Source organism: Rhododendron vialii, chromosome 3a (genome assembly GCF_030253575.1).
Source record: "Rhododendron vialii isolate Sample 1 chromosome 3a, ASM3025357v1".
Taxonomy (NCBI): Eukaryota; Viridiplantae; Streptophyta; class Magnoliopsida; order Ericales; family Ericaceae; genus Rhododendron; species Rhododendron vialii.
In genome coordinates, this window is record NC_080559.1 from 25606464 (window position 1) to 25630879 (window position 24416).

At 37.8% G+C, this 24416-nt stretch overlaps 2 protein-coding genes and 1 long non-coding RNA gene across 10 annotated transcripts in view; 2 read left to right on the forward strand and 1 right to left on the reverse strand.

Moving 5' to 3' along the window:
* The window catches only part of LOC131320703 (ATP-dependent DNA helicase SRS2-like protein At4g25120), a 20851-nt gene extending 13660 nt beyond the window's left edge, over positions 1-7191 (forward strand). For 2 of the 7 annotated variants that reach the window (XM_058351500.1, XM_058351501.1), the window contains 10 exons: positions 729-800; positions 931-1017; positions 1095-1151; positions 1792-1997; positions 2118-2211; positions 2978-3028; positions 3442-3504; positions 3627-3686; positions 4062-4124; positions 6453-7191. In XM_058351500.1, coding sequence (XP_058207483.1) covers positions 729-800; positions 931-1017; positions 1095-1151; positions 1792-1997; positions 2118-2211; positions 2978-3028; positions 3442-3504; positions 3627-3686; positions 4062-4124; positions 6453-6542 — 843 coding nt within the window. In that variant the 3' untranslated portion in view covers positions 6543-7191. The other 5 variants (XR_009198324.1, XR_009198323.1, XR_009198325.1 and 2 more) reach the window with 5 other exon arrangements.
* LOC131320704 (protein ORANGE-GREEN, chloroplastic) lies at positions 6838-15367 on the reverse strand. Of its 2 annotated transcripts, none has more exons than XM_058351505.1 (8): positions 14985-15367; positions 13879-13993; positions 11528-11644; positions 11304-11390; positions 10357-10433; positions 10071-10198; positions 8883-9019; positions 6838-7198 (listed from the first exon to the last, which is right to left on the reverse strand). In XM_058351505.1, the coding sequence occupies exons 1-8, from the start codon at positions 15185-15187 to the stop codon at positions 7121-7123; spliced, it is 942 nt and encodes a 313-aa protein (XP_058207488.1). In that variant the 5' UTR covers positions 15188-15367; the 3' UTR covers positions 6838-7120. The 2 variants fall into 2 exon arrangements, 1 of the variants encoding a protein (XP_058207488.1); XR_009198326.1 differs by lacking the exon at positions 6838-7198 and adding an exon at positions 9600-9868 and having other exon boundaries at positions 8882-9019; positions 14985-15338.
* Positions 15368-21007: 5640 nt separating this feature from the next.
* Positions 21008-21911, forward strand: LOC131320705 (uncharacterized). The gene is made up of 2 exons (XR_009198327.1): positions 21008-21415; positions 21566-21911. It is a non-coding gene; the product is annotated as an uncharacterized LOC131320705 (long non-coding RNA).
* The last annotated feature ends 2505 nt before the right edge of the window (positions 21912-24416 follow it).

Genomic DNA, 24416 nt, shown 5'->3' on the forward strand with positions numbered 1-24416 from the left:
CTTTTTTTTTTCCCTGTTGCAAGTTCAGAAGAAAAAAGCATGGTGACTCTTGGTCAATCATTCACCAGTATCCCAAGTTTTGTGGGTGATGAATTGTTGACAAATTAACTTATATTCATTATTTAAAACATTTAAAAGGCAAACCACTACTCCATTTTGGAAGGCATGACTCATAAGATATACTTCACCATAGAACAATATATCTTGACTTAAACTTTCTGCTTCAACTTTTGATGCCAGCTTTCCAGACACACTCGCACACTGACAAGCATAAAATCTTTACATTTTTGGGTAAACAGTCATTGCTTCTTGGTGAAATGTGTCATTTTCTTAAAGGAAGTACTTGGCCCTTAATGCCTTCTATTCACAGAAAATGTAGGTGACATTTAAATATACGTATCTATCCAGGATGCATTTTAGATCAAATGGGGGGAGACGGTTACAAGGACATTTTTTTATGATTAACGTATTTTAAAAACAATATTTGTGACTGAAGGTATCAATTTTATTGAAAGAGCACTGGTAATGTTGAGCTCAAATTTGACAGGATTGTTATTGGTGGCTGTACAGTAATATTTAGATAAATGGACATATGTATTGACACTTGCATCAATTCGTATATCAATCAAGTGTTGATTCTGTTGAACATGCGAGTCTAATTTGAATAAGGTCACTATATTCTATAGGAAGTTGTCAAGTGCTGATCTAATGTGGAAAAAATACCACAGGTAAATGAATCTGAGATCCCTTTGTTACATGAGTTCAATGGAGTTGCGAAGGAAAATTGTACTTCAATTGAGGTAAACATGTTTTCTGATGTAAAGTCTCTTGTTCATACCACATGCATTTCCTCCTTTCTCCTCTTCACAGAAGTGTCAGTTGTTGTAGGACTCAACTACTCTATTTTTTCCTCGTCTCGTTTCATATTAGGAAGAGCGGCGCTTGCTATATGTGGCGATGACTCGTGCTCGAAAAAAACTTTTCATTCTTTACGTTATTATGGACTCAAATTGGCAGGTTTGATTTGCAACAAATTTTATTGTACATTTTGTTCCTCTGTAATTACTTCCCTGAGTGACACTGATTTATTCCAGGTACTTCAGCCATCGCGGTTTTTGAAAGAAATACCTGATCATCTTCGAGAGATCCAGGTACATTTACTTCCCAATAATTGTGTTGTCAAATTTGAATGTACAGCGGATCGATTTTTTTTTTTTTTTTGAATGTACATAGGAGACTTGAATATGCTGTTCTATTGCCTGTGTGGATTGCTTGGAATGCTTACTATTTATTCTGGTAAATTTTAAGTTACTTTGTATAAGTTTAGTATGTTTCAATGATGTTTTTTTGAGTTCAAGATACATATTGAGGATGTGACTGCTTACTTTTGGCTGTGTTTGAACACTCAGTGCTTGGCTTAGCTTCCCTAATATCCAATTTTCATTACCATGTCCATACTGCATTGTTGATCATCATGAATACTTATGAACGTTTGCAATCGCTTTTGTAGAGAAACCATGCAGGTTATAACCCTATGATTCGCTTGTCCTACTATAAATATAAGGTGTCGATGCTAATGTATTTTCCAATATCCAAGTATCAACTTGCAGTTCCTCAAAACATGCACACACCCTTAATGCGGAAACTAATCCAACAATCACCTTTAATTAGTAACCTGAATTTGCAATAGAGAAGCTTGGGTTTGATTTCTTTGCATGCTGGCTTCTAGTTTTACACTTACTAACTTTAGCTAATTATTCATTTTTCTCTCTGTTTCTTTTTGGGTTTAAGGGCGAAGTGAATTCAAATGATCTACAAAGAAAGGACCAAAAACTTAAAAAGGACACTGCCAAGTTAACTGCTGGTTTATCAAGAGGAACAGAACTTCCCGAGGCAGATTTGGTTCCAAAGGATTCTGTCGAGATTCATGCCCATGAAACTTCGAAAGAGTCAATTGAATCGATCGAGGCATGCCATGGGAATAGTTTTTTGAAAAGGTCTTTCACCAAGTAGTTGTGGGATTGGCAGATGAATATATCTTCTTGTTCCTGTTTATACTGATCAATGTTGTTCTACTTAAACTAACTTCTACTTGATTTCGTTATTTTGGTTCATAGATTCAATGTGGAGGAGCGAGGTGTTGTTTCTCATTTATTCCATCAGTGGGCCAAGAAGCCAGCATTTCAAGATCCAAGGAGGTTGCTTGACAAGGTGAATCTTTTATTTCTTTCATATGCTTTATTTTGGGGCATGTCAATGTAGGGAGTATTTTTATGCAATAGGAGTAAATGGATTTCGGCTCTTTTGTCCAGTTTTCTTGTGGTCTAGCCTTGGCCATGGCTATGAAGTTTTAGGTTTAAGAAGAGATTATACCTATGACCAAGTACGACATGATGAAGGTCATTAATATATTAGGTATCATTTGAAGGTTAAAACTCCTTGAGGTTGATGCAGCTTAGTATCATTCGATGTAGGCTCATTCCTAGAGAACTCCTTCGTTATTAACACTTTGTTTACAGTGTTTGCAGGTGTTTTAAGTACTTACACCATCTTCAGATCTTTAGTCTGAAAAATATCCACCATTTCTTAGGTTTTTGTCCAACCCCCGTTGTCTCCACTGCTGTCACTCATCAGTTTGTCTTTAGTTGATAGCTGACGCATTTTCTTATTACTTCTTTCGGGTGTCCGTTGTTTAGTACTGATGATGCCATTCTCAGTGGCACCGAGCAGCGATGCTACATATGCTGTTGATAATTCCAGGAGAAAGGTTTTCTAGCTTGATTGTCCTCAATGTGGAGCTGTTAATGGGATGAACTGCCTGAGTCTGTATCCCCTATATCTTGATAGTCTCTCTCTCCCTCAATGATTCTCAGAATGCTTATGACATGATGCCTGAGACTTTCCTGTTTTCTCTGTTTCCCCACAATATACTCACAGACTTGCAGCTTGCATTTTACATGATCTGGTGTATTTACAGGTTGCCTTTGCCATTGATGAACGTTTAAGACTGAAGAAAAGTACACACAAGGTGGTTCAACTTTAATTTTACTTCCATCTTACCCACTAGTAGTTCCACTCTTTTTGTTCAATCACTGACATCCATGTTAATAGCTTCTATTGATTGTGGTGTGTGTGTCAACTGCAAAATGAACAAATTGTGCTTTCTCTTGTTCGTCAATACATTTTATTACATGCGTTCACAAATTCTGTGGACCAAATCTTTCGCATGTGGCTAGTATCTTTTTATACTATTATTTCTACATGTTCATTAAGCACAATTTTTTTCAAATACAAAAAGACTTGTTTAATGATGGTGAAAATTAAAGTGGAATGTGGATGGCTACTCAAACGATAACTCAAGCTTCTCAGCCTATAAAAACAATCTCACTTGAGTCTTGTTGTATTTCCTGACTGTTCTATGACACTCGCATGACATGTCAGGATGTTATGCGTGAGCTGAAGTCCTGCTTGAAGTGTGATGAGGCATTCCACTATGCACAACATGTAAGTTTTCCATATCTCACGAGTATAAGTTTTCGCATGTCCTAGCTTTTGTTAAATAATGGAAAACTTAGTATTATTGCATTGTTGTGTATTTTTTTGAAATTTTATTTTTGTTGGAATAGATTTTGATGTGGGTGCAAATACCTGCTGATAAGCGTGCCCATTTGATGAGGGAGAAACAGGTATGTTTTTCAGTAATCCACCTCTGAAGCATATTGTGCAAGCATGAGCAAAGTAGTGCCATATTAGATGACTAGGTGTAGAAACTCAAAATATTTATCACGAAATGGTTTTTCTTAAGACATACATTCCATTTATCAGTTTGGTTTTTTAAATATTTATTATTCTTTTTGAAGTTTCATTCGAATCTAGCGTGTATATCCTTATTAATGATGGAGAGTTCCAAAGCTTTCAGTGTTTGATGTAATTCTTAGACTTTTGGCTGTACTTCTATCTTGTAAAAAAATGGTTGTGGATCTTATGTATTTTTCTACGAAAGCTCTGTTTCTCATCATCATAAATAATTTGGATGATCTTTTTTTCTTTGTACGGTGTAGGAACATTTTCAGAAATTGAGGATTGAGAATGCGATGAGTTCATCCTCTGCCACCCCTAAACAGGTGACATACATACCCTACTTAATTTTTTATTCTTGCAGTGGCTTCCCTGTCCAATAATCTCAAAGTTCAGCTTATACGAAGAATTAAGGATAGAAGATACTTGCTCCATCCCATATTTAGAGTCTAGTATTCTATTTTGGGCTGTCCCTTAATAAGTGTCCATTTTGTAAAGTTAGTAGGTAAAAGTTGATGCATTGTCTATTTTGTCCCTAAAAGTATATTCTATTTTGAAAAGTTAGTGAGTAAAAGTATAATGATGATGGGTAAGTAGGGAAAGTGAAGGAAAAAATTGATGTGAAAGGTATAATGATGATGTCTTTTTAATACGTTGGAGTTACAAAGCAAGAGACTTAAAAGGGGACGGAGGGAGTATAGCTTTTTGAATAAATCCTTGTTCTTCCATGCAAGTTTCTAGTTGAGTTTTCCAATAATATTTCCTGTAACTGCTTGATTTTTATGTTGGTAATGCAAAGGCAACCTGTAAATACACTAGATCATGTAAAATGAAGGAGCTAAGAAGTAAATTATTCACTGCTTGATTTTTATGTTGGTAATGCCAAGGCAACCTGTAAATACACCAAATCTTGTAAACTGAAGGAGCTAAGAAGTAAATTATTCAGATTTGATCTGGTGTAAGTTATTCTCAGCAGTTACAGAAGGAGGAAGAAGTGAATTTGGCTATGCGCAAGCATATTTCGTCTATCACCACTAAATCAGCTAGATATCTTGCATGCTTTCAACCAAGAAAAATCACAGGAAAGACACAACGACCACCAATGGAAGAATGAGAAAAAAACAGGAGAAATAGCAGAAATAGATAATGTAGTAGGACGATTAACTCTACAACATAAATACGTCAACGTCACAAGTTCAGGAGGAAATATGAAAGAATAAGTGACAAACACGCTAGAAATGTTTTTTTCCTATCACTTCAAAAAAAAAAAATTCAGTAGTTACAAAAGGAGATTCGGTCGAAACCTACCTCGGTGAGCGAGTCAGTTGCTTTTGAAGGAGGCGGGAGAGAAGAACTCTCTCTCTCTCTCTATATAAATACATAGACCCCACCCCACCCCACCCCAGCCAAAAATTAGGGCCCCCCACCATTATAGGTTAGTATAGTATACTAGGAGTCTTTAGGTCTAATAATGGTGCTTAGAATCCAATTGGTTTTTCTTTTGTTTATCCAAAACTAACTTAATTGAGTGAGGCCCCATTCAAAAACTAAGAGCCCTATTGGATTGGGTTGGGCTAAATTCTATAGGGTCGGATTGGGCTAAATTGTATAGGGTTGGGTTGGGCACGTGGGCTAGGGTTAAGGTTGGGCTAAAATAAATCGCCCCGCCCCGTTGCTTTAGGTGGGCAGGTAATTTTTTTTTGTTCTGTGCATTTAACATTTTAAGCCCCAATTTTTTTAGCCCATGATTTTTTTTAGTCCAACCTTAAACCCTAGCCCACGTGCCCAACCCAACCCTAGCCTTATACAATGTAGCCCAACCCAGCCCAATAGGGCCCTTAGTTTTTGAATGGGGCCTTAATTAAGTTAGTTTTGGATACCATTATTGGGCCTACTCAATTAAGTTAGTTTTGGATACCATTTGGAGTATAATGGTGAGGGGCCTTTTTTTTTGGGTTGGTTGGTGGGGGGGGGGGGGGGGGGGGGGGGGGGGTGGCGGGCCCGCCTGGCCCTTAGGTTTTTTTTTTTTTTGGGGGGGGGGGGGGGGGGGGCCGCCTTCAAAAGCAACTGACGTTTTGACCAAATCTCTTCCCGTAATTGCTATTTTTTTGAATCTCTTCCTATGTTTGTCTATTATTCTTTCATATTTCCTCCTGAACTCGTGACGTTCTGTTTATGTTAGAGTTAATCTTTCTACTACATTATCTATTTCTGTTATTTCTCCTATTTTTCTCATTCTTCCATTAGTGGTCATTGTGTCTTTCTTGGTTGTAAGCATGTAGGATATCTAGATTATTTAGTGGTGATAGACGAAATATGCTTGCACGTAACTAGATTCACTATTTTTTTCTAGCTTGGCAGCTAGATTACTTCTTATGTAACAATACATATGAGGCCCTTTTGATACAAATCTGAATAATTTACTTCTCCTTAGCTCCTTCTATAACTGCTGAATAATTTACACCTGATCATATTATGGAAGTATTTATCTAGCTCGTTAAAAGCTTGTCCAGATTGACTTCTTACAAAAAAAAAAATTGAGTTCACAATCCAAACTGGAACAACTCATTACACTGCTCGCGCTTACATGTTAAGTTTGATCAAGATTGATTTTTGAGTCTTACAGGCTGGTGTGTTCTTTCCGTGGATTGCAGATTGCTTACTTACAGAGCTTGGGTTGCACAGTAGTCCCTTCATCACGCCTCCATGCTTCTCGTTTGATTGAGCAATACAAATCGCTGTGATGGCCACTGGATAGTCGTACAGCTGCCTTGTTCTTTTTCTTCTATTTACTTGTTTCCTGAATGTTATTTATTGTAATCATTTGGCCACCGTTTAACAATGGGTATAGGGTTGCGTAAATGAAGCTTTACCACCATTTAAGAGCAATAGTCAAGTTGAAAGTGAAACAAGCCCAGAAGAACCATTCTTTGGAAGATGTTTCCCACAGTATTTTTCGTTATAAAAAAGCACACCATTATTGGGCTTCCTAGAAAAATTACAAAACAAGCTCTTCCATGCTGTACACAAGTGTATCGGGGGGGAAATAAAGCAGGTACTATCTTTACATTTTCATAACAGCTTGGCAAGTTTTTGTTTGGTTCTGCCATGTTTAGCCTTAGCTTCAAGGTTTCCCTAATGAGTTTGGACAATTTGGATTACATATATGATGTTCTCTTTGCACAAAAAGATAAATGCGGCAGAAGCTTTACATCCAAACAGAAAAGATAAGTGCACACCCACTGAACACGAATAGGACTCCCTTGCCGGAACCATCTCTTTGTGGGTTGTTCTGGAAGGTGTGCACGTCAGATGTAAATTCCTAATCAAATGGGTCAATCCGCGGGTCATGCTCACTTGCCATTGCCATCCCTGTACAGAGGCATGTAGGGCACATGACCTGACCAAATGGAAATGGTGTTAGAAAAACTATTTAGCCTGTCAACAAAAGCTTGGTAACCTGTTGACAATGTATGTCCATCTTGAAAGTAATTGATTTAGATAATTCAGAGTAACAACCGTGTGCTTAGGCCAGCTGTCTCTTTTACGTGGGGTATGAATAAGTAAAGTGAAAGAACGTCAATTAAGGCTGTAAGATTCTTGCTACTTTGTTTTGCTCCTTTCATTTCCGGGAGGTAGTGAAATTATTAGTTTGTATTGTTGAAAGTAGTATTATTGGTTTGTACTGTTAATAAGTGAGATGTAATATGGTGTCTTGGATGTATTATGGTTAGTACGTAGTAGGCAAGCATTATTGGCGTGATGTAAGCAATAATGTTTGTACTCCCTCCTTATGCCTTTAAAAGGAGGACTCTTCTCCGTTGTAAGAACTAAGTCAGTGTGTTCTCAATGATAAATCCCTTGTTATGTTCTCTCTTGTATTCTCTCTTTGATCCTAACCTACTTTCTAGGAGGGAGTACAAACATTATTGCTTACATCACGCCAATAATGCCTGCCTACTACGTACTAACCATAATACATCCAAGACACCATACTACATCTCACCTTTAAACAGTACAAACCAATAATTCTACTTTCAATAGTACAAAGCATAAAGTTTCCAAGTTTTCAAAATTATGCCTTAAAAGTAGCCGAAAATGTATTTGAAACTCAAAATCGAAGGGATATCACTAGAAAAAATACTTTTAAGTTTGACGTATGATGCATTAATTACATGTTCCATTAGAAAAGGAAACTCACAAAAGCACCAACAATGCCAACTCAAAACGACCCTTTGTCTGGTACAATTCTGTCCGCTTTGTCTGGGCACAACAATGTGCAAAGCACACATATGCATACGTCCAGGTGACCTACACACGATTTTGATCTTCTCAAGTTTACTTGAGAAAATGCCTTGTACTAGGTAGGTCCAAGGTCCTCACTTATACGGCACTACAACTTTTTATTCAAGCCCAATATGGGACGGGATCTCAAAATTCGATAATACAAAAAAGGAGGGCAGGGGAAGTACTGCCTAACTGATTTAAGATCTCATACGAAGATCTTCAGTACATGTGAGGGACTTAGCTCTAGCTCTCCTCAATGCAGGTTTAGTTTTTACCTCTCTGCCCCATAATTCTAATCAACTATAAAAAGTTGCGTTTATTCAATAAAAAATAACACTTTATAAATACTTAAAAAAACTAATTCAAATCTTCAAATTGGGGCAAAAAAATTTCAAAGAACTATACACAAAAGTACGTTGTTTCTATTTTTAAAAAATCACATGACTTTTCATGATAGACTACAATTATGAGACGGAGGGAGTATTGCACATGAAGACATCACATGCCTCCAATAAAGTAGGGTAATATTGGTAGGGCTATGGAAGCACCTCATCTACTAGGCTTTTCATCACAATGGACTACTCTGCCAAGCTCATACAGTAAATAGCTCACAAGTTTAAGGGTGGAAGTTTAGCTATGTCGTTGTCTTTTTCCTTTGAGAATGCTCCTAATCTTATCGTATCTGTTATTTTGGCTGACTATTATCTGATGTTCTCTGAATCTCAAAAAAAAAAAAAAAAAACCACACAAGTTCATTACCATGAAAAACAAACAAACCAAAACTGCAAGTGTCTAACCTTTCCGGAACCTGAACAGTTTGAACATCGTTCAGTTTTAGGTGGTGCAAGGGGCTGATTTCCACCATTAACTGTGGACACTGGTTCAATAAGGACAAGCGCTCCTGTGCTTGAACAGCGAGCACAAGCAAGGTATCCTGCATCAACCCGATGAACATCATGTAATGCCACAAAATGCATAAACATCATAATTAAAACATGCAAAAAGAAAAGCTCGCTGTTTTTAAGACAGGTGAGAGAGCACTGAGAGCAAAAAAGCTAGCATGTAGGGGGATCAAACAGTACAGAAAACTTCATTTGTAGAGAAGAAGAAAGAAAGATGGGAAAAAATGAGAAGAAAAAGAAAGGACAAAGGATCTTCAAGAGAATTCTGATGCAACTGCTTGTACTAGAGCAAGTCGTCTGCTCTGATCAGTCTTATCATCCACCAGGCATAAAAGATGTGATCACCAAGGGAAACATGTGGGAAGAATCTGGAATTGTGGCCAAAGCCCAAAGATGTGACAGTTCCAAAACGCAATTGGGTATTGTGGTGGGTTTGGTTTTAGGAACGCTCATGTGGATTAGGAGTTTCCATAATGTTGAATTTAGTAAGTTTCTATATGAGAAATGACCAAAACCATTTTGATGTCAACATAGGGGTGTAGATCATATGTAAGATCAACAGCACGACGAGACAAATGACAATAAATGTTGAGAAAACCACAGAAAGCATACCCTTGACTCTAACGAGTTTGTTACTGTGCAGGACTACTCTGGGAAAGGGAAGACCATCAACGGCTCCACGTGGAAGAGACTTTGAACATGTACAACTTCTGTGAACACTTTTCTTTGGAATAAAAAAGTGCATGTTGTAGGGGCCAGGGGGGTTTTAGGCTTTCAAAGCTGGATATGATTATCTAATCATGCAATACCCATCTGCCGCCATATACTAACCAAACATATGGGCATATTTCAAAGGATGTTCCACACTGTATTTACAGCACCTAAAGACATGAACAATTGATCAAATCAAAGCAAGCCTTTTGAAAATCTTTCCACCAACCCCATATGGGATACTACATGCCTATCCAAAAAAAAACCCGAAATGGGACACACATCACCAACTGAGTCAAGAATATAAATACCAAAACGAGAGTGCAAACCTTTAAATGGATTTCAGACGGTAAAATTTATTGAAGGGCATACCAGTTCCAAGACAGTATTTGCATCTTTTACGTTCTTGCTGTTTTACATTATTTATTTCCACCACCATCAAAGCTGAGATCACTCCAACTGCACCCCCAGAGAATGATGCCACAATAGGATCAACATCACTGCAGTTGAACAAAGTGATCCCTAAGGGCTAAAAATAAGAAGCAAATTCTATTCTCACCGAGTAATAATAGAAAACATTCAAAGTTATAAATTGGGGTACAAGAAAAAGCAGAACTGGTAACATTTACATAAATGGTACATGAACATACAAGCATACCTCAACTGCATTGGCAGATGCATACTGCTAATGAAGTCTGCATATGATGTACCTCCTATTCCCAACTTTAGCTCCAGCTGAGAGAATAAACTGGTTAGAAGCTGGATGGGCTATATGACACTCTACCAGATCTAAAAAAATCCAACAAAGCCTTCTTCTAAGTGGGACAGTAAACAAGTCTCTTCGAGAACCAAGACAATGTTAACATGTTTTGTTCTCGTGGTTCCTACAACAGACTAGTTTGTAGACATATCACGGAATATAAATCTCACAGCCCTTCAAAAGACAATAACAGGCTGTGGTGTGAGATAAATCTGCATATCCCTGTCGCAGACTGGCTTCAGCTAGGCTCTCGAGCTTTTTAATGTGTTGAACTTTTTCCCCAAAATCAGGCCAAACCTTGGGCCAGCTCACTCAAGCCAAGTTCTAGATACCTAGACCAGGTCCTTCCCAAGGGGGTCCAGTCAACACTCAGCCAGAACTTTAGCACCCTAATTCTTTTACACATTTAAGAGGAGAATTGATACACAACAAGAATAAGAAAAAGAGAGAGGCAATAGTTGGTTGTTGGCAGCCGATATAATGTTGCCTATCTTTGACGGGGTCGATCATTCCTGGTATTTGAATATCGGACTAGGACTCAGGTCAGTAGATCCTAATTTCTTACAAAGATGACTTATTACCCACGGGAAAAATATGATGTGAAGCACATGTATCAGAGAAACACAAATTGAGAATGTAACAGACCAAGAATAAGGTTTGATGGCAACAAATTTACAACATCCGCACTTAATGATAATATCATATTAGCACAGAATATTCTGCAAAGTGGATAGTGAAAACGGAAAGAATAAAAATGGTTAAATTTTCTCTAACAAGGGGTAATGTCCTAAAGTTATTCGATAACTTGGTGCTCAATTCTTATAGCCTAGTGCAAGAAAACTTACAGTAGGAGCTAGAAGACCACCAAAAATGATAATCCCGGCAATGAGAGAGAAGCAAGAAGCATAGTACAGCTTAAGATTTGCTGAGCTCTGCATGAAATAAACATGTCAATCAAATATACCAAGATCTCTTGAAGGCCAGCAAAGGAATTGAATTTCTATGATGAAAAAAAGGAAAATAGTGTCATCAAGTCACTGTTGCATGATGCATGGATTGTAAGAATTACCAATGGAGGCAAGAAGGGAATGAAGGAAGGGAAGTCTGGGAGTTCATTTTCTTGCTCATCCTTTTGGATTCCAAGTTCAACATTTTTCAGTCTCTGTTGTATTCTGAGACGACGAACCTGTGATTGATTTTGAGGATATTACATATTAGCAATATGATGCCTCAAATATAAGATGAAGGTCACCAATCCAGGCATCTAATTTGCAAAATAATAAAAACTGATCAGGATCACAAGGTTCCGCATTATTTTCACATGACACGACTGGATCAACAACCAGGCTGACAGTTCTGTAAGAACAGACAAACAAATAAGAAAGCACTGTAAAGTTCTATTTTAAGAATAAAAGAGCTAAGATACATCATGCATGCATGAACCATGTCACGAAGTATGTTTCCGAATAGTCCAAGCATTTCTAGTTAGCCCACTCTTCCGGTCGAAAAACGACGTCAACGAAGGCAAGTTGGAACACTATTACGAGGCGGCACTGTAACTTTCCATGAATTTCCCCTAGGTCACTCAACAAATGAACATTGCTTATTTCTTTGTTTGAGGACCGACTAATCAAATGATATATCTGTTCCAATTATTCCCTTTTCTTCTTCCTCTGAATCAAACTTTTCCTTGCCATAATGATTCGGTTTCTGTCAGTATCCATGATACAAGTTGGATCCCAGATGCAAAAATATAAGAAAGTGGACCTCCTTCCCATTGAAAGAAATGCAATTATTGCAGATATGACACACAGAAATATAAAATCAACCAAATTTACCCAATATAAAAGCATAGAAGACTATCACTTTAACTGCTGTTGGATATACACTTCGCAAACATACTAGTGAGCTCATATCTAGAATCACGACACATAGGTGAATGATTTCAATATGATACACAAAATTGAAAGCTTCACACTCCTGCCCCAAAGTAAAGGAGCAACAAGGGAACAAGAGGGAGAAATAAGATTTTGCATGTCAAATGGAATCACCAAAACCATGAGCACAAAGAGAAGCTGATGGTTCTGTACAAATCATGGAATTCTCCCGAAAATTGGTGCAAGACTTTAACAATTATGTTAAAGACCAGAGAAGCCAATACTAGAATGGCCCTGTCCCCGGCAGGGTAAATCAACTCTAGTAGAAAATTCAAACTCTAAGGCCTCATTTTGGTGAAAGTTTTAAGTGCTGGAAAGGAAACAGAATGGTACAAGTTAAAGCTGCAAAAAAAGGGTCTTGAACATAACTGTGGTCTCCATAAATAGTAAGATGCGCTCACAGTGGATGGAAACTGCTCAGGAACAAGTATTTCTTTGGGCTATAGAATTTGACTGACAGAAGAAGATTCATACTTACCCCCAGAGAAAAGAGGTGAAGAAAAGATGGCCAAAAGAGGCATCAAATAAGGATCCTAACCAAACCTATTGTATGCACTAATATCATGTAACAGTAATTTTCCAAACGATACCATCACCTACTAAGATATCCCTTTCAATTCCAAACAGTAGAAGTAACCAAGAAAAGTGAATTTACAGACTATGATCAGCCACTCGAGGAGATTTTGGGTCAGCTGAGCACTGACAATATTACCCTGAGTGGTGGGTGCACACTGCACATATACAAGTTAGTTTCATCTAACGCTAGAGCATAGGGAAACACATGCTCTGAATAACAACCAGACTAGCACTCTTTTCTGTATCTTAAATAAAATGCTCGGTCTTGCTTGGTACTTATTCCCATGCTGGAATACTAGTGTTGCGGAGTAACAAAGTACCTTACACAACGGCATATGCTATATTGCAGCGTGAGATTCATATGAACCAAACTGAGAATGCAAACCAGGGTCAGAGGAGAACCTCTACGTGCCATTAAGGCAAAAACTAAGCTTTACCCAGCCAATGCCTCCTAGTTTGCCAATTGGACAGGATGACTGCTAGGGCACATCCTTTACCTTATCAAATGAGGTGAACTCAACTCGTTCACTTAATTGGTCTGTTAGAAACTAGAGTTCTCACAATGTGCCCAACTAAAAATTAATCACATGCACCCTTGCTGAGTAGTCCCCTATACAAGTCTCCCACGCAAGTTCAACTATTATCCTTAAGTTGGCCAATGATAAAATCACGCATGCTCCACCTCTTACCCAAAGATGTATTTGTAAATCGAACAGTTGTTCTTGGAGTTATACATAGCCAGAAGCAACAGGGCTCCGGTTAAAGCAGAAACAGTGGGAGTACATGTGGAAAAGATGATAAATATAAAATTTTCATCCTGTTCGACCGTTGCACAAAGCTCATGAGAAAAGCATGACAGCATCATTAAAGAGGACAAGAAACAGCAAGTTCTACCCATGAAGCTTACCTCCTCCATATGTAAAAATATTTTGTTTCGACGACTTCTAATGTTATCTTGAATTTCTCTTAGTTCCATTGTGGCAAAATCCTGCACTGTTTCAGGTCCTTCAATGATGCAAAACCTGCACCCGACAACACAACACATGATGAGCAATCTAACCAAGCAATTTAATTGCGCTTTTTGCGCTTCATTCTAACAGGTTAAGTAATTTATGTGCCAAATAAGAAGATCAAGCAACTTTATACCCCTAATTATGCAGGAAAATTAAGCACTCTTTTTTCAGACTATTCAAACAAAAGTCCAATACTGATAAAAAGTACAACTGACAAGTATTCTCCATAACAAATGCGGGGCCACCATAGAACCAAGATTTGGCACGTGATTCTCAATTTCCGAAAATCATAGTTTTTCCGTTAATTATGAAGTCTGTTTTCAAATAGTCACTCTAAAATTTCATATGTGCTCGCTTAAGTATTGTATGGTGCCTGTTTTCTTTTCCCGTCTGAATCGAATTCCTGCATCTTTTCAACCATAATTCTGCTTTAAAAAATTGCACTTTCAGATTCTTCCTTCATTCATACTACTCTCTCACTCCTCTTGTTTCTTCTCTCTTCTTATCTTCTTTAGGGACTGCAATCGCCACTCTGTCATTGTGTCCTACCTATCGTAATCCTACTAGGTGTATAGTTAATGACATTTCCAACTGTCACATCACACTTGATCACCTGCAATAAGGTTTTCTCCACCTTTGATATGAATCCAATTAAACGAACTACTTTGCCCCTCGTAAATCAATCACCTACTCCACCACCGCTCCATCCGAACAACAATTGCTATTTGATAGGGGTTAGGGATGGCCGTGCTATTCGGAAATAATTGGAGGAGTTAAAAGTGTAATCAGGAGTTCGTTGAGTGACTGGTATAGAGTGAGAGTGTTCCAATTATTCGGAATAGCATGGCCATCCCCAACTCCTCTCACTATCCTACCTTTCAACTAAACTAAAACCTCCTTTAATTCAAGTTCAAATCACAGCAACACAATAGTTCACCAACTATAAATGCAAAAGTCAGATGCCCATATACTTGGAACGGGAATAGTGAGTATTGATTACCCGGCGGCGTTGATATCGGCTGGCTCGGAGTCAACTGGAGGAGCAAACGAAGAGCTCTCGGCCTCCGACGCCATGGATCGCCGCCATCTGTTGTTTGATCTGAGCTTTCGTTGAACAAATCTCGCGTTCGATCGTAGGGAATTTGTCTGTAAAAGCGGCGACGTAGGGTACGAAACAGCCAAGAGCCGACTTGAGCAAACCATCGCGGCCTCTGATGGCTCACTCACTCTCTCTCTCTCTCTCTCTCTAGAGGAGTATCGTTTCTTGCAGCGGTTTCCGGGCGGCAACGATTTTTACGAGTTGGTCTTTGGGAAGGAAGCTCGCTATGTACTCACTCCATTTCAATCTAATAATAGGCCCTGGTTTTTTTTTTTTTTTTTTTTAAACTTTCCGGTCAAAAGCTCTAACTTGGGAAAGCGAGGGAAGAGAAGTGGTAGAAAAATGTTACTCATCCCGCCCCAATTTAATTAGTGTCTAATAGGATAAAAAAAAAAACCTATATTAATTGTATTTTTAAAATGATAATAAATTTTATATCGAATATAAATCTTGTTTGATAGATATCGGTTGGTTCTATAATACAATATCTTAAAAATCACATAAAATATTATAAATTACAATACATAATCAGTTAAAAAATAATACGAACTTCTAAAAAGGAGAGTTAAATTTGAATGCAGGGATTGCTTAAAAAGTATCCTACCGCATCAGAATGTGGTGCCCCAAATTTTTTTTTTCTACCAACTACACATACGTGATTGGTTAGAAAAAGGGATGCTGTCATGTGGTGTCACATGGACATTGAATAATTACTCTGAAGCAAGGCGATGTGGCATTCCAAAAGTGTTGCGATTGATAGGGAATCGGAGGTGCTTTAGTGTATTCGCCGCACTGCTACAAGGTGAAGTGTGGTTAATCCGATCGTCCATGTTGGCACGGAGCTCCTACAAATTCGAGTCGTCCATTGTTCGGATTAAAATTTGAGCCGTTCATTGCCGAAATGGACGGCCAAATTGGCCACACTACACGTGTAGTGCGGGGTGCACTACACCACCCCGAGTCCGATGGATAGATGAGTACGACGGCGGACCTAGGATTTATATTTTGGGGCGGCCGCTGGTTAATGAAAATTCACTTGTATTGTTAATATATATATATATATATATATATATATATATTTTTTTTTTTTTTTTTTTTTAAATTGTGAAGAGAAAGGTTAAGTTGTGAATACGATATTGATATTGATATTTGTTTGTTATTGAAAAGAATAAAGACTTGATTCCATTTTCTTGTGATCTTTAAATGAAAATACATTCTTTTATGATACGAACCATTCACTTTTTAAATTGCTATTTTTTCATCATTTTTATGAAAAATCAAATTGTTTGGAAACCAAAAAATTCCTAATCTATAAGTATAAAATAGCATTATTTACGAAATCGGGGATGGTCCGTGCCACTCTCCCCCTCTACTTAGCTCGGCCTATGACGGCTGAGCTCATGACTTTGGTGTGGGTATTTTTTAAAGGACAAATGGGCATGTGGAATTTCATGTGTCGTATGAGCATTACTTTACTAAATAATCTCATGCAAACTACAAATCCTTGAGCACGGTAAAATAGCTTAAATCCTTGAACACGAAATAATCACTCGGGGACGAATAGGGAGTTCGAAACGGGGATAGTTATATCTGCCCCAATCTAACCCGTTGCCATCACTACTTTATGGTTCGCAATATACCATCGGAAAATTTGATGGAATGGGTATTTTGAGTGGATGAAATTTGGGGGCTCAAAACAGAAATCAATTCGGGTCTCAAATCTAGTGGCTTAGAATTTGATTGGTGTTTGGCGGGTTTTAATCGTTTTCTGTGTGTGGGGCCAATTCCATATACCCGCCACATCCTGAAGCAAGGATAGGATATGAGAGGGACATAATTCACGTCTCTCTCTGTACAATTGAGCATAATGTTGTTCAGGGTGGGTTTGAATTAAAAAATTGAGTAACTTATTTTTTTGTTTTTATTCAAAATTTTTTTTTGCATTTATTAGTTTTGTGTTAAATTTTTATGATTTATTGATTCGTCTCGACGAGAGAAATTGAAAAAGTAAAAAAATTTGATCGAAACTCATAATTTTTGAATAAAGACAAAAATAAGTCAATAAGTCAGTTTTTATTTATTTATTCTTGTCTTTTTGAAAAAAATTATGAGTTTCGATCAAAAAATTTTATTTTTCCTATTCCTCTCGCCGAGACGAATTAATAAGTCACAAAAGTTTGACACAAAACTAACAAATGCAAAAAAAAATTTGAATAAAGACAAAAAAAAGAGTTATTGTTCCACTTTTAAAGCCAGAATTTTCTTCTTCTTTTTTGGGTGGGCCTTCATTCTTTTCTTTCTTTTGTTTGATGGAAAATGCTAAAAAGAACCTGTGGTCTTTCGTTAAAGTTGAAAAGCGTATTGAAATATGCAAAAAGTAAATAAGGATGTGTGAAAGTGTACAGAGAATAGTAAAAAGTGTATTGGATATTTTTTTGGGGTCATTTTATTTAGCTTAATCAAAGCTCAGTAGGCTTCCGATAGCAGGACTTTTGTCTGATTACTCAGCATGAAGTCAAGAATTGAACCAACTGTTTCTTTCACAAGGCCACCACACCCTCTTCGGACTTGGAGTCCTTGCAGTGCAGGAGTGCACTAAAATATTGTAATGTGTGATCTGAGTCATTCATCTCAATTAGTAATGATTTAGATTTGATCTCGACTTTGGAAGATCTGAGTTGTTCATTGCCGAAATAAAATTTTAAACAATTGATAACCAAAATGAACGGCTCCGATTGTGCACTACACCCCTGTCCCTGTGCATCATGCACTAGAGGAACCTCGATTCTTCCTTGCTCTTCGTGTTTAAATCCATGAAAATATGACCAGTAGAAATATATGTTTGCTTTGGAAATAAATCAGATTTTGAACACAGTTTCTTACTTAAGTAATATTTCAATTTTGAGAAACTTCTTGTAATCAAAATATTACTCAAGGTACCGGTACCAAACAAATAGAATTGAAATCCAAAAGGCAGCTCTGCTACCGGTACCAAGAAAAGGCTGCTACCGATACCAAACGTCCTGAACTAAACTCCAAGAGCAACTGCTACTACTACCGCTACCTCAAGAAGCTTGACACCGGTAGCACCTGGGCATTTTCTGCAGATTTTTGTACCCCACTGCGTTTTAACTTAGGGGTATTTAAGAACTTTTGTAACACTTTTTTAAGGGCTATAAATAGTTTCTAACCCCATTTCATTAGGTTATCTACCCTTTAGCACTTACTCTCTCTACTTCCCTATTCTTCCTCCCTTTTCTAGCTCTCTTTTCTCTTCAAAGGAACAAGGATTTCTAAGTATACTATTTTGCCACTAAAACTAATGCAAGACACACTAACAAGGATTTCAAAGTTAATGCAAGACACACTAACGCAGCTTCTTACCGATTGCCCCTCTAAAATGCCTAAGATTGCCCCTCTAAAATGACCCTTAGGCAATCGCACCAATTACTTCACTACACTATCCATTGTATATCTTTCTCTATCACGTTTGTTAGAGTATTTGTATTTTGCAATATAGAAGAAGATGAGTATTGCAGGACAGAGAAAGTAAAAATCATGTCTCATTTTAAAAATTATGTAAGAGAGATTGTACAACTAAGCACAAAATTGAGTACATATGTACACAAACATATCGCAAGGAAACGCATATTAGGTTACAAAAAAATTTGGGCGTCAAGCGAGTAACACATGAGTCGTGACAGGGCCCGTCGGCGATCTTAGCCGTCCAAATGTGGATTGGACAGCTCTCTCTTCCTTTTTTTATACTCTATATTCTGGATCATTCAAAAAATACTTGGACGGCTGGGATCGCCGAGGGGTACCACTTGTATGGTACCCGTCCGGCACTCAAAAACTTCTCCTATCAACTTGCAAGGTGCACATCACTAGGTAGGTTCTCACTTTAATGACATGTGAAGAAGTCAACTCATTTGCAGTCCAAATTACTGAACTATAGAGAAATTTACGGAAACAAGGATGGTGTTGGGCGGGGGGAGCGGGGCGTGCCCATTTTCGAAATTGGCTAGTACATATCAGGGTAGGTTCTCACTTTAATGACATGTAATGTGTACATCACTGAGTAGTTGAAAAAAACTCTCGTTTTTGGCAAAGGCGTGAATGCGTAATGCGCGGGCGTGCCAAGACTTGTAGCGCCTAACTTTTGATGAAGATTCCCGTGAATCTTGACTTCGAACGTAAGAGCGATTGTGTGTGACCCAAAGGTTAAAGATCACAATGAGATTCGTAGTTTGCCACACGGTTGTGGACTTCAAATTTCCTAGTCGTATAGGAAATGGAACGTAAAAACGTGAACTTTATTACTCCGGGATAATAAAGTTTGATTACAAGAAAAGTAAAAATCCAAACTACTTGATGAAGTGAGTTTGAATGGGGTTTGAGCACACAGTACTCGATAGGCTACTTTGCTGAAAGTAGGAAAGTATGCTTCGCTGGGAAGGGTTTGGTTGTAAGCGTTGAGATTTGATTGGTGTTGGACCCTTTTTCCGTCCTCAATTCTGCTATTTATAGGCTCCAAGGTTGTGCAGAAAAAAGTAAATTTTTCCCAGGTCCACTATACCACTTTCCAAACCCCATAAGTCCACTTCTAAATTTTATAACCTCCTAAGTCCACTAACCTATTAGTCAGGATATAATACCCCTGTTTAGTCTAATATACCCCTGTTTTTAAAAAACTTTTTACCCCGTTTTTTCATCCAGTTCAAAAACATCTTGTTCAAAATTTTCCCAATCCCGGAAAAAACTCCCGAAAATTCTAGGGAGAATTCAACTACAAAACCCCTCTGCCCTCCCCCCCCTTCCCCCCTTTTTCAGAAGGAACAATACTGGACGAAACCTGGAAAATACTCCAAGCCCAAGACAGTTCGTGTAGAGCACTGGATCACTGTCGGCATTCTTCATTCAGCAATGGTCTCGCTTCTCCGCTCGTCGCCGTTCGTCGCCCTAATTGCAGTCGGACCTTCTTCGTAGTTCGTCGCCGTTCGTCACCCGATCTTCACCTGTTCTATTCCTGTGCTAGTGGTCGTTCTTTGCTCGTTCTTCGGACCTTAACGTTATATATTCCCCTTTTTCTATTTCGATCGATTCATCACCGTCATTCTGCATCCTCGTCGCTGTCGAAACCCTTCGGTTCATACCCATTGCCGTCAATCTCCTCTGTTTGCTTCGATCCATTCGGTATGTTTCTTAGAATACTAAAATTGAACTTTGGCTATATGGTTATATATATTTGTTGTGTTGGTGTTTGGTAAAATTAGGGTTTTGATTGTGTAACAGACAAGGGCTAGAGATTCAATGTGCTTATATCAAGTTATTGATAGTATATTTGGTCAAATTCAAGGACTGAAAGGAATAACAAAATCACCAAATCAATCGTTCTTGGAGAACAGGAATATATCATTCCCTGAAAACTATGTGCTAATAAGTTCTATAAAAAGGCTTCGTCTATACAAAAGAAAGAAGAGAAATGCGTGAGTTTGTGAAGATTATATACCTTGACAGAGACCCAGTCACCCATCGATTTTGATATAGGAATGTTTCTCCTCCTATACATGGTTATATGAACTAGCTTTTTCTACCCCTGAAATTGAAACCAAACTGTGGTCTCAAAAACATCTACAAATTAAAAAGAAAAATAACCCAATAGGGTTTTGATGCAAGTATATATGGTTATATTAAATGACATGGGCATGTAAAGTTAGGGTATTATATACGAATATTGGGTTATATGTTGCAAATGTGAACTGTATGCGAGTCAATCTCCTCCGTCCAGTATGTAATACCCCAACGTTTTTATCTAACGTTATTTTTTTATCTAACGTTATAAATATACAGGTTATATAACCTTATATATAACCTGTATCATCATATAACCATATTAAATCACTTATTGATTTGGTCCGCGCAGCGGCCTCTCCGACTTGCTTCTGATATATTTGGAGTTTTATGAATAAATATATCAGGTTATATAATCAATAAGTGATTTAATATGGTTATATGATGATACAGGTTATATAACCTTATATATTTATTCAAAAAACTTTGATCGGTTACGTATTGGTGTAGTTAAGATAGGGTTTTGATTGCGAGTATATGTGGTTATATCAATCTTTGATCCAGTATGGTATGGTTGAATTAAGTTAGGGATTCGATTGATAGTATATATGGTTATATACTAATTTTGTTAAAGGCTGTTATTTGTGCAGTTGTTCAAGGGGTGAAGAGTATTAAGTTACTTGTGAAGTCGACCGTGAAGAAGGCAACGGCGACGAAGGGAAAGAAGTTACGAGATCTCCTCTTTTTATTTTTTTAGAGTTAGAAAGGACAAAATCTCATGTATAACGTTTTTTTGTGTGTATTATTGTTACTAGAAGCAAGTCATTGAGGCCGCTGCGCGGACCAATTTAATCAAGTGAAAATATAATGGAAAGAAGTTACAAGATCTCCTCTTTTTCTTTTTTTAGAGTTAGAAAGGACAAAATCTCATGTATAACGTTATAAGGTTATATGTTTATTTTTTGTCACATGTATTACGTTTTTGTGTGTGTATTATTGTTACTAGAAGCAAGTCATTGAGGCCGCTGCGCGGACCAATTCAATAAGTGAAAATATAATGGAAAGAAGTTACGAGATCTCCTCTTTTTCTTTTTTTAGAGTTAGAAAGGACAAAATCTCATGTATAACGTTATAAGGTTATATGTTTATTTTTTGTCACATGTATTACATTTTTTTTTGTGTATTATTGTTACTAGAAGCAAGTCATTGAGGCCGCTGCGCGGACCAATTCAATAAAGTGAAAATATAATGTTATATGAGAGTTTTTGTGCAGCGATACTCAAAAAAAATTCAACAAAGCAGTTGAGATCAAGATGTAACTCTACAAAGTAGAATATACAATGTTATATAACGTTATATAAGTACAATAACGTTAGATACGAAACTGATCCAACGTAATTGTTATTGCCCGAGAATTTTGCTATTTCCCGAGAATTTTGCGTGATTTGAAACGTATAAGGGATAATGGGAGATAATGGGCTAAACGGATGAGATTTGAATGGAAAGGTAAATCTGTCAGGCACTATTTCCCTTTTTAAATGTAGTGGACTTTATACCTTACCAAATACATATTAGTGGACTTAATGGGTTAGAAATTTAATCAGTGGACCTAGTAGGTTAGAAACATGCTATAGTGGTCCGTAGACCAATTTTTTTTAAAAAGTAAAGAAGCAGCCTGAATTGTGGAAGGGTGGCCAAATAAATTGAGATCACGGGGAGTGGGTTTCTTGTATGTTGACATGTGTCCCATGTCTTGGCAAAATAACTCCCTTCCTTTGCTCTTTGGATGCCCAGTGTCCCTTGCATGTTACACCCACGACAGCTTGCGGCAGTTAATCAAGATCATGGGTAGCAGTTGTTGCTTGCCCATTTACCCCATTTCCTAATGTGTTGCCATGTGTCTTAATTGCTTCCAACATCAAGTAAAAAACCCAACTATTTTTTACATCGTGGGGCACTCTGCTTCTGTAGCAACAAGCACATGCCAACATTTTTACCCAAAGCTCCGAATAATAACTTCCATGGAATATTATTTGACGTATCTCGCTTCACTTGGACTTTAATTAATCGGGCCTTGCTCCAAATCATAAAATTAATGTGACCCATTAATTTTTAGTCCGAGAAACTCATAGAAATCGGCCCAATTTAATTAAAAGTTAATTAAATGGCCCTCCAACGCTGGTCCGATATTTTGTGCCAAAAATGAGCATAAACAGTAGTATATTTTCCGCCCAGTTTTTAGAATCCTGGACTAGTTCAAAATCCAAATTATTTGCCCTTTGCAGTCCAACCAGGGAGTGGTGTTCTTGTGGTGCACATCCTTATTACGGGGTTGTAGTGCGACTTATCTGATTGTCCATTTTGGTATGGACGGCTCAGATTTCATTTTAGCTTCTATTAATCTAAATCATCCATTACTCGGAAAGCTGTCATTGCCAAAATGAACGACCGAATCGGCCACACTACAACCCTGTAGGGTCGTCCTACATAAGCCGTATCCCAAACAGACCCCTAAAATGAGGTAGTTCAAGTGGGTTAATTACACTTTTAAGTTTTATGCATGAACTATTTAAGTTTTGTTTCTTCTTTCAATCGACTTTCTACGACATCTATTTTGTCTCTCCATTATGCATATTTAAATCTTTTCAAATCCACTAGCAACTTAAGTTCAAATTGTGAAAGAAACCGTCTCACACACCGCCCACGAAACTTTCTCCCATCACATTTGCCGACTAATTATTCAATAATTTTTATATGTTCGAAAAAAGCCGTCAGGATCAAAATGCCATGAACATATGCATACCACCAAGAAGGGTGGTATTCTCTGGGGACAAATGCATACCACCAAGAAGTCAACTCTTTCTTGAACCCCAGTACCCCACCACTACTCTCTCTCTCTCTCTCTCTCTCTCTCTCTCTCTCTCTCTCTCATAACATAAGCCTACTCTCTCACACCCCTTTGCTTCCCCTTCCCATTGATTAAACTAGTCATGTACAAAACGGAGTTGAATTCCCTGTGCCAACGGAAATTGTGGGACTTACAAGATTACACCTTTGCCAAATGCGGGCCCTGACCATGCTCCTAGCTTCATCGCCACCGCCACTGTCAGTTGCATCCCTTTTCACCACCGCCGACGACAGCATGACTCTCAAAGAAGTAGAGAACAAGTGTGCCAAGATCGCTCTCGACCACTTATCTCGTGTTTCTACTTCTTCTAGCCTATACAAAAATTGGCTATAAGATTATGCTAAAAAAAGAAATCTCCCACTGTTTGAGTATTCTATTAAACATGAAGGACCTTCCCATGCGATTTGATTCAAGTCGATAGTTAAGATTAATGGGAAACCCTATAGGAGTCCTGAATTTTCCCCGACAATAAAAGAAGCCAAATATGCAACTGCAAAAGTTGCCTTGGAATCGTTATCAGTCAATGAAGTTCAGGAGGCTAGTCTTTGAACAATCTCGTGAATTTTCCATGTTCTTTATGCCTGCTTCACATAATTTTTTTTCCTGTTGTTCATTGTTAGTGTGCTCGTCATAATGTCAGGATGATTTTGGTCTCTTTATATATCTGTTGCAAGAATTGTCTATTTCCTGTCTTCCAAAACAGATTCACCTTCTAGATTTCTGTAGATTCTAAACTATTCCTTTTATTGTCTCTGTAGCAACTTTCTTACGGGGAAGCTAGTAATATTGGTGGAATTAGGTTAGGAAGGATGGGGGATGGTGGTGGTGGAGGGACTGGTAATCCTCTAATA